At 40.2% G+C, this 10508-nt stretch overlaps 1 protein-coding gene across 1 annotated transcript; it reads left to right on the top strand.

Annotated features, from left to right (window-relative positions):
• Positions 1 to 2906: 2906 nt before the first annotated feature.
• On the top strand, positions 2907 to 10026 carry LOC104610276 (chromo domain-containing protein LHP1-like). Its single transcript, XM_010276816.3, has 6 exons — positions 2907 to 3653; positions 3777 to 3802; positions 3899 to 3985; positions 4109 to 4894; positions 9267 to 9327; positions 9437 to 10026. Exons 1-6 carry the CDS (start codon positions 3435 to 3437, stop codon positions 9479 to 9481), a joined length of 1224 nt encoding a protein of 407 aa, XP_010275118.1. The 5' UTR covers positions 2907 to 3434; the 3' UTR covers positions 9482 to 10026.
• The last annotated feature ends 482 nt before the right edge of the window (positions 10027 to 10508 follow it).

Genomic DNA, 10508 nt, shown 5'->3' with positions numbered 1-10508 from the left:
GGGGAAATTGTCCTTTGGGCATGCCCTTTTTAAGTCAATGAAGTCAATGTAGATCCTCTACTTTCCGTTGGCCTTTTTTATCATCTCCACATTCGCAAACTAGTCTGGGTATGTCACTTCTCCTATGAAGCCAGGGTTGAGTAGCTTCTACAGTTCCTCGTTGATCACTTGCCATTGTTCTGAGGTGAAGTTCTTCTTCTTTTGACTCACGTTTCAGTAGCACAGGTCGACATTCAAGCGGTGGGTGATGACCTTGGGATTGATCCCCAACATGTTTACTATTGACCAGGCAAACACATCGGCATTGTCATTGAGGAGTTGTACAATACCATCTCGAAGGCGACCTTCTAGGAGGGATCCTACTTGGGTTCTTCACCAAAGAGGGGTACCTGGACGAGGTCTTCCACAGATTGGTTGCACTATGTCCGTAGTTCATCCCTTAGGTCCATGTTTTCTGTGGTGAGCGCTTCAATGGTGCATGGTCTCCCTCTAGTAACACTGCCTCATAGTTCTCTAGTTTCCATGAGCTACACCCACTCCATATGGGGCCGGGAACTTCACGACCAAGTGGTACGTGGAGATTAAGGCTCGTAGAGCATTCAACGTGGGTCAGATGAGGTAGCGTTGTAGGGAGACAAGAAGTGAACGATAATGAAGTTGACCATTTCCATGGTAGTGATGAGGTTGTCGCCTATTAGTAGTGGTAGGGTGATTTTCCTCTGAGGTATTAGGGAGTCCCTAGAGAATCCCACCAAGGGAGTGTTGACTGGCATCAAACGGTCTTTCTTGATTCCAAGTTGTTCAGAGGCTTCTTCAAAGAAGATGTCGGCCAAGCTCCTTGTATCTACCAATATGCGTCAGACCTGAAAGTTAGCGATCTCAATGGTCATCACAAGGGTGTCGTCATGTGGTGTCTGAACCCCCCTGAGGTCGTCATCGGTGAAAGTGATGGGAGCATCCTGCCGCTATCATTTTGGTTCCATGTCCTTGACCTGATGCATTCTGGCATAGGCCTTGCGAGCCAAGCTGCTCTCTCCTCTGAAGGTCATTCTGCCCAAGATGACAACAATGACTCTAGTTGGAGGAGCTCAGGCTGGTGGTGCGTTAGGGTGGCGCTCTTCTCCCTTTGGCTTGTGTTCCTTGATGTCTACGAACCCGCCAAGGTACCACGCCAGATGAGGTCCTCCAAGTGATGGCGTAGATCATGGCAGCTTTGCCATGGTCTCGATGGAAATCACAGTACTTGTCTCAATTTTTCTTGTTGTTCTGTGACTTCATCTTTTCAGGCCACGTAATGAAGCTACAGTTGTGAATCTACATCAGTATCTCGGCCTATGGTGTGTTCTGGGGAGTGAAGTTTTTGTACATCGGCAATAGGGTCCTCGGTCTGCGGTCAAGTCGGTGGTCCTATCTCTTACTATCTATGTTTGATCTGCGCTCGTCATGGTCTTTCCGCTTCCGTTCATGTTGGCCATCTTCGCTCCTTTGTAGCGCTTGGGCTTCCTTTCCCTATCTTTTCCTTCAAACCAAACATAACCTTAAAGTCTCTCATTTCCTTTGTCGCACTTGCATGAGGTTGGTTGATGTCTTCTAGTGCCTTTGGCTAGTGGTGAACTATGCTAGGAATTGCGTCTCCAACTTCTCCTAGTAGGACATGAACCGTGGAGGAAGGGAGGCGTACTAGGTTCTGGCAACTCCGTAGAAGGTGGCGACGAAGGCCTTGCACATGAGACCTTCGGAGGAGCCATAAAACATCATTATGGCCTTCAACCCCTCAATGTGATTGTTGGGGTCCAATGCTCTATCGTACTTCTCAAATTGAGGGGGTTTCTAGTCGACAGGGGGAAGCTCATCAACGATTTCCTAGACAAAGATGGATTCCTATGTGAGCCGGTTGTAGTGTTGTTCTAAGGGTCGGGCCATCAAAGGAGTTGCACTTCTATCTTCTTGGTTGTGCTCTAGTTCGGCCAAGCACTCTCTTTGTTCTCTGATTTTGGCGTCTCTGTCGGCTAGGACTATGTTCATGGACTTCTCCCCTTTTGGGATCACAGGCCGGTCTCCAACCAAGCTAGATTCGATTGTCGAGATTGACGATTTCTATAAACCTTTGCCAAGTCATTCTTTTGTCGACACACGGGTGGAGTGACGAGATCTACTGCGGACATCGTGCTCGTGAGGCTGGGATGGGGAGTCAAACCTTCTAGATGGTTGTGGTCGTTTGCGGTCGAATTGGGCTCTATGCCTCTACGTGGCACCTTTTGGGGTCCTTAATGTGAGGATTGGCTATAGTAGGCGCCTATGTGCCAGGGTGAGTAGCTTGGGGGACGCGAGTTGGTTGCCCTAGCGTCTCCTTCATGGCTAGGATACAGTTGACTTTCTGCTACATGGATTGGAATTGCATGGGGTCGACCACAGTCTGATGTTGGGGTTTTCGAAGTGGAGAGCTACAAAGTGAGCAGGATCCATGAGATAGGGAACGGGCACCAGTGCTATCGGATGTGTTTTTAGGCATGGTTGTTTTAAGTGCGTAGAAAGGTGTTCGGGAAATGACTTTGTACGTTTCCCGTAGACACCAATCTGATGATGTTCGATCCGAGGTGTTCTGAACCGAGGACACAATCAGGTAATCCTGCCAATTGGACGGGGTCGAGGTGGAAGGACAGAGCTGTGCACCGAGATCTACAACCAGGAGAAAAGGTCAAAAGACCGGGGAATTGTTCCCTGGATAGGTACTCTGATGCTCAAGTCAGTTGGGTAGAGAAAGATGTGGCCGGGCCGAGCATGTTGAAATAATGGTGGTCCGGACTAAAGAAATAGTATAGAGAAGTATTTAAAGATTTCCAAAAGTCCCTTACCTCAAGCGGGGAATACCTATTTATAATTAGGTGTTCCTATCCCAAATGAACAGGGCTTATGCATTTATCGAGATGAGGGCATTCGTTGATGTCTTGTGGAGGTTTTCTTTTCTCCGGTGGAATCTGCTTCCTTGTCCATATAAGACAAGGCATCTTGGCTAATGGCCGGCTTAACCATCACGAGAAAAGGACCTACTGTCCTTGAGTCATGGGTCAGTTGGTCTAGTTGGAGTCTTACAACAATGTATGCAAATGCAATTTATACAGATGGATGAGCTAAATGCAATGGCCGTTTAGCGGGTTGTTGAACCAGTGATAATGAGGCAACAAATCAGGTGGCTTTCGGATTTCCACAATGCAATTGCTCCTCAATCCTCATGCGGTCATGCCATGGAAGATGTTCATGTCTTGTCCTCCCTCTCTGTCTCTGTCGTAACGAAGGAATCACTATTTAAAATCAGTTAAATGGCAAATTCAAAATGTGCCAACTAGATTTTCCCATGTTGGCAGCTTCCCTGCCCCGAATAATCATGCAAGTGCACACAAACGGGCACAGCAGAAAGTACCAGAGCGAAGAGAATGGTCTGCAAGAAGAAGACCGAACCGACTGAGGAACACCACAACGCCGTTAGAGGCGAAGCTGCAGCGGCGAAGGCTGTGGCCGAAGTGGTGGAGCAAGAAGGGGAAGAAAACGAGGAGGAGGAGGGAGAAAGAGAAGCTGGAGTGGGAAAAGAGCGCCCCAAGCTTGATGATGGCTTTTACGAGATTGAAGACGTCAGGGGGAAAAGGGTTCGCAAGGTACTCCACCGGTGAAACTCAAACCCTACCAGTCCACTTGCTTCGTTTGTTTGTTTTTGATATTGGGTTTCTTTTTTACATTAATCTTTTGCTTTCTGCTGCTATGAATTGCTGGGGCAAAAGGGTCAAACCCAGTATCTGATCAAATGGTGAGTAGCTAAGCGCCTTATTTTATGTTATTTCTCAATTTTCACTTGTGTGGGGTATGGACTGGTTAAAGCACCATTTCTACCATCTTCTTTCAGGCGTGGTTGGCCGGAGACTGCCAACACGTGGGAACCCTTTGAGAACCTGGTACAGTGTTCTGACGTCATTGAAGCATTTGAAGACAGGTTTCTTCCTTGCTTTTCTTTTCTTCTTTGTTGATTTTTCCAGTATTCTTGCTTGAGTAGAAAATGGTCGAAATTGCTCAATACCTGACCAATTTTCTTGGGGGTTCTTGTTGGGCTTTAAAGCCTGCGTGTGAGCAAGAGTCGGTGTTCTCGCAAGCGTAAACGGAAGTCTGGAGGTTTCCACACTCAAACGAAGAAGAAGCAGCGTGTAGCTACAGGTTTACAGGTTCTTAAATTCGGTGATAAACCTCTTCCCTCTGCTCCTTCAGACAATTCAAGCCTTGTCAGTCCTGCTGCTACTGCTGATGGAGCAGAAATGGGCAAAGCAACCCAGGGTAATCATTCGAATAAGCGAGGAGATGTTGTGAGTGTTGAGGGGATTGAACACCTTGCTGAAAATAGATCTGTAAACATCTCTATGGAACGTAAACCAAACAATCAAGCAAATGAAGCTGATCCCAGGGTGAGTGAGCTAAAAGCAATGACGCCTAATAATGGAGGAAATGATGAGAAATTTTCAACAAGTTTCCCTGATGCCAAGATTTCAGAAGATGGTCCTACTAATGGAATTTCAAAGGTTGAGAGTATGGAACCTGCTCAGAGCAGTCTCCTAACGGGTGCCAAGAAGAGGAAGTCTGGATGTGTGAGAAGGTTTAAACAGGATTTGGCCTCAGGTGGACCCGGCAATGGTGAAAATCCATTTGTGAGAAGCACTATTGAACATCGCAATAGAATTGGCCCAGTGGGTATAGATGATGCTGAGTCCAATGGAGATAATATGTGTAACAAGAACAAGTTGGATGACTCCACAAATCCATATTCTATTACCAAGATTGTTAAGCCTATAGGGTATTCAGCTAACATATTGAACAATGTCCAAGATGTCACAGTTACTTTCCTGGCAGTCAGGTATTTTTACCTCTACCACCCCATCCTTTCTTTTTCCTTTTTTCTAATCCTTTTAACATATATATTTTTCTATTTTAAACCAATTTTTCTTGAAGTGGGAAAAATGTGACAAGGATGTCTTCATGATAGTTACCATGTAACGGCTATAGATTCTAATTTGTTTTCAAGTGTTAGTCTTATTCTAAGGTTTTAGATTTTTAAACTTCTTGAAATATATTCTTTTTGTATGTCATACTAAGTTCGCAGTTACTAGGAGGGGACACTAGAGAAGATGGTAGCAGCAGTGGTATTCTATGCTGGCATGCCACAACTCAACCATTAAACTTGGACTATCGTTTTAGTGGATTCTATGTGGAATCTTCATCTTCTACCCACTACCAATTACAACATGCACTCTGAACTAAGCCAACATAAAGCCAAACATAGCTCTATGGCTGTCATGCTACAACCCAATCCCTACAAGACTTCTAAAGCATTACCTCATCCGATCCTTATTTTTTATTACTAACAAGAATTTTACTGAGGACCGAAATAGAAACATACAGTGATGCATTGGCCCCATAGGAGGGCATAGAAAACATAGTAATAAAGCAACAAAGAAGCTAACACCTGCAATATCCAGAGTCAGGTTACCCAACAAAATAGGCGTAGAGTCCCCTCTCTTAGCCAAAGCATCTGCAAATCAGTTAGTGGACCTTAGATCCATTTGAATAAGATATTCACTTGAAGAAAGCTCCCGTCTCCCTAATCAAATGTCTCACAGTCCTAAAGTCCTGATATCTATGTTGCATCCATCCACTAACAACTCAGGAGTCCCTGTCAATATCTTAACTCTTAAAGCACTTAGAAAACATCAGATGAAGGCTCTGGAGCATAGTTATGTCATTTGCTCTAACCAAGTCACCATGACCATTCAAACATGAATGCACAATGAAAATCTCTCACCAACTCCTCTGAATGAGCTTCTGACACCAAATGGCTCCAGGCTGCATAATGTGTATCAATCAAAATCGAGTTCAATAGCTCCTGTAATAAGGGTACCTACTCCTGTATATGGCAATACCTATTCATCAATGATCTTGTTATGGAGTCAGATAATCATCATCATCCAACCCAACTATATGGGGTCAGCTACATAAATCCTATTTTTTTATCAATAACAGGAAGCATTTCATTAATATAAGAGATTAAAATACAAAGGAGGGGGGGGGGGATAAAATATCTTAGCTCCCTTAGGGATCAGAATAAACAATCAAGGAGAGAAAAACCAGTTACAAATGAGCTCAGAAAATAGAATCCCTATGCACCCCCTGCCTAGATAATTGGTGAAGGAGTTGGCACTTCTCTTTACCCAAATACATTTTACATCAATGTCCTTAGTCAATCACTTAAACTTCCTCTTCTCATTGTTGTAAAACTACATAAATCCTATTTCACCAATCTGTTCTGTTTACTGTCATATCTGTTGCTAAATTATTGGCACTTAAAATCATTTCTTACTACTTCTACCCACATGTTCTTGTCGGTCTACCTCTTGCCCTTTTAACCTTGTAACAAATCACTTCTTCTTGCAGGTTCTCTTAATGGTCTTCTATGCACATGACCAAACCACCTTAGTCTACTTTTTCTCCTTTTATCACCTATTGGAGCTACTCCTAAGTTCCTATGAATGGCTTCATTTCTGATCCTATCCTTTCTAGTTTTTCCACTCATCCATCTCAAAATATGCATTTTTGCCACTCATTTTCTGGACATGGATTCAGATCTAATGGCAAATTTCCTACTGAGTGTCTGGCTTCACTTGTTCAAATTATCTAACTTGTTTCCATTACTTTATTGAAACATCTATGATATGAACCGTAGTTAAGATCTTGCACAACCATGCAATATCCATCAAAAACAAAACCTATTCAATTAGAAGAAAAACAAGATTCATGGTAGCCAATAATTACTTCAACATTATATATAGAAGAAAAAGTATGAATCCATCAAAAAAAAAATACAAGATAAAAAGACTTGTAACATGAGGAAAAACTAAGGGGCCATTTAATAATGGGTAAAGTGGCTGAACTGAATGTTTAATTGCCTTGCCTTCTATTGGATAAATAATAAAGTGTTTGAAGGTTTAATCAACCCAACCTCAGCTCCAACCATTAAGGAGCTCATAACCTACTTAAAAACTTATTCACTAAGAAACAAAGCAATAAGTCATTCATTTCAATCATCACTTCAGTTGTTTATCAAATGGCCCTAAGCTGTGAGTCTGTGACATGGATTAGAGACGTATATAACCAATCAAATTGAAGAATACTGATCTTTGCTTGGAGGAGGAGTGTTTTGTAAGTTGCAAGGGGGTTTATACAAATGAGTGTAGCCAATTTTGATGAGATAAATTACCAAATGAAAATAGAGGTGGTTTGGAGGAAGGAATGGAAATTAGCATTCTTAATGTAGAAAAGGGTAGTTAATCTAGAGTAAGGAAAAGATATGTATGTGAAGAGGTGTCAATTTAGAAACATAAATGGTGCATGTGAGATGTGATATTGCAATGTGTTCATGGGAAAAATGATGTGTATAGGAATAAAGAACGTTTTCACAAGCAATAATTGTGCAAAAAATGTTTTTTTTGATAAATGAAAATTTATTAACATTAAAGATTCAAGCTAGTACAAGCATCGAATGGAGAGGTGCAAACTACAACCTCTCCCAATGAAGTGTTAAATTACACTATTTTTTTTTTTTGATAAATGTTAAATTGTAAAGATACAACTTACAACTGAGCCCAATACAATTGATCCCTATTGGCCCCTTGCATAGCTAAACAGTCAGCCATTGCATTTGTAGATCTCCCCACCCATTACATTCTTATGTTCATATTCCTTGTTTTCCACTTGAATTTCTTGATTTCATCCCTATAGCACCAAGTGATAGAATCCGGATCCTTCCAAAAAGTTTCATGTTATGTAGTAAAATCTTGTGTTGAAGGAAGAAAATCCAATGGCTGAGATGGGATTTGATTCTAGCCATTTATGCTAGGCTAGCAAAATCATTAAGGAACAGAACAGTGCCTTGTATCACTTTATTGGGCTCTCTCCCAAAAATGTCAAAAGAAATTTATTTGTGGGATCAATTGAAAAGATTGAAAAGAGAAAATTATTTTTCCCCCTTATAGGAGAAGCACTATTGAGTAACTAATCATTTTTTTTTTTAATTTTTTGACAAAGTGATTTTTTGTACTAGTGTGAAACAGAAACATGTTTAAGTTAAGTTGTGCAATGTATCACTTGATACAGAAAAGAATGGGTTAGGTAACATAAACAGAAACATATTTATGTTACCTACATCTGTCTATGTCTACTACTTGCTTTGTTTTTTAATTTTTTTTCACATTTTATAATACTCCTTTAGTACAGTTGATCATCTTATCCCACAATATCTTCATCTAAATTCTTTACTTTTTCTAGAAATTTATTTCTATAGTACATCACCTTTTTGAGCCCCCACCCACTCAATCTACCTCAATGTAGACATGCAAAATAATTAAATAAATATACATCTATTACTGTTAACCTGTTATATGTGGGCAATGTAGCTTCTAGGATGAGCTTATATATTTATAAGTCAGTTGCTCCCTCCTCCCAAGGAGAAAACAAAAGGTTCCTTTTCTTTGGCTGAAGAAAAACAGAAAGGTTGACATGCATTCAATAGATGGGTGCAAGAAAAACTATTCATAATTTTAAAATATGTAGCTGTTATTGTTAGATTATATTCATTCACGAATATGAGGATCACATAATTGATCTTTTCTCAAAACATCATGGCTCAAATGTTTTTGTCCTTTCTTGCATGGAATTGCTTTAACACCCATAATATACAAAATTGTTGAATTACCAAAGATAAATTAATTACAAAATAAAGTTTTGCAACAGTTAATGCTTGCAATCCCAATAAAAAAAACAGTTAATGCATGCAAGAAGAAATTGAAGTGCAATAACCTGTCAGAGGTATGGAGGTTCTGGAATGTTATTTTCAGATGTAACTTTTAGCCCCATAGAAGCTTTTGTTTTTTCTACAATGCATTGAACCCCTTGATCTTTTCTGTTTATGGGAACACCACTGAATGGCTTATACTCCCTTAATTCATATTCTGCACATTTCAGTATCATAGTGTGCAGTCTTTTTTAATTTCGAATTTTGTTTCTACATTTGACCATTCTCTTTTGGACTTTTATTTTCATCTACTCTAGCTTACAAGCATCAGTTCTGTCCAGGAAACTTTGTTTTATAGATGGGTAGAAATTTCCAAACAAACAACTTATATTTAAAGTTTTACATAGTTGTTGATATTATTGTTTGGGTTGAAATTTTATAGGTCTGATGGTAAAGAAGTGGTGGTGGATAGCAAATTTCTAAAGACTAATAATCCTCTTCTGGTATTTTACCCTCTGTTGCACAAATTGTTCTCTCTTAACTATGATTACACAATTTTGATGTAATAATGTAGGAAATAGTTCTATGACCCCTTTTTTTCTTATTTTCCAGTTAATAAGCTTCTATGAGCAACATCTCCACTATACTTCTACATGAGAAAATATATTTGCAAGGATTGAATGGATAGAGGCTGAAATTTCTTCTGATATAAGGCCATGGCAGATTGTTGATTGACGGTTAGTCTTGATCTCCAGCATTGTCAGTTTGGTAAAACCCAAACTTGATCCTTCATTTGCATGCTGTCTATATAGTTGCAGGACATCTGATGGAGTACAGAAGCGCTCTATTGGTTTTCAGGGCACAATGAAAATAGTCTTTCAGCAGGACAAACTTTGGTCATTCACACTAACGCCTTTTAATGTGCTTCCTGCAATACTGGTTCATCATTCAAGTCTTATTGTTCAGAACTTTGATCAAACTTGTACTAGTTTCACCAGTGATAAACTTCATCCCTGGTGGGCTATGTTTGTGTCAATATATGTATTTTAAAGCTTTTGTCTTCATATATTCTATGATTGAATATTCCAATCAAAGTGGGTGTAAATTTATAGTAGACTCATGAGTCTCAACTGTTTTTAGACTTGATCACCATTCTCAACTATGTTTTGCATTTGAAATGTAGTCTCAAGGAACTTGAATCATGTTGCTTTAGGAGTGCAATTGCCATTTAGGACGATTTCTGCCAGGTACATTTTCTTTATATTTATTTTATTTATCTCAGTACGAGTGATTGGACTTTTTTTGGTAAAACAAATATTCATTCAACTGAAGCAGAAAAACGACAGTACAGATAGATTGGACTAGGAACTACTAATTCACGACAATCCAAATGTAAATTATATATAATATACACCCTGTCAGTGGATGGTATCATGGTATCTATAAACAAGATTATATTATGCCATAAGACCTCTGGAGATATTGCTCGAATTTTTTTCTTTTTCTATTTTTATGTGAATAAAGGAGGCTGGATTGCTGGTGGATTTGTGGTTTGGATTGAGAATTAAGGACTCACATTGGAGACGTAGGCCAATCTGTTTCTGTTCCAGAAATTGCGTTGAATAATCCAAGGGGTAGATCATACTAGGGCCTCATCTCTGATAAAATGCCTTGGCCCACCATC

Source organism: Nelumbo nucifera, chromosome 1 (assembly GCF_055504915.1).
Source record: "Nelumbo nucifera cultivar China Antique chromosome 1, China Antique-T2T, whole genome shotgun sequence".
Classification (NCBI taxonomy): Eukaryota; Viridiplantae; Streptophyta; class Magnoliopsida; order Proteales; family Nelumbonaceae; genus Nelumbo; species Nelumbo nucifera.
Note: the sequence above shows the minus strand (reverse complement) of the source record. Positions and strands in the feature narration are given on the sequence as shown.

Coding starts and splice junctions, on each gene's coding strand:
- LOC104610276 (XM_010276816.3), top strand. CDS start 3,435: ATGGTCTGCAAGAAGAAGACCGAACCGACTGAGGAACACCACAACGCC. Junction 3,654..3,776: donor GGGGGAAAAGGGTTCGCAAG/GTACTCCACCGG, acceptor CTGGGGCAAAAG/GGTCAAACCCAGTATCTGAT. Junction 4,895..9,266: donor GTTACTTTCCTGGCAGTCAG/GTATTTTTACCT, acceptor GAAATTTTATAG/GTCTGATGGTAAAGAAGTGG.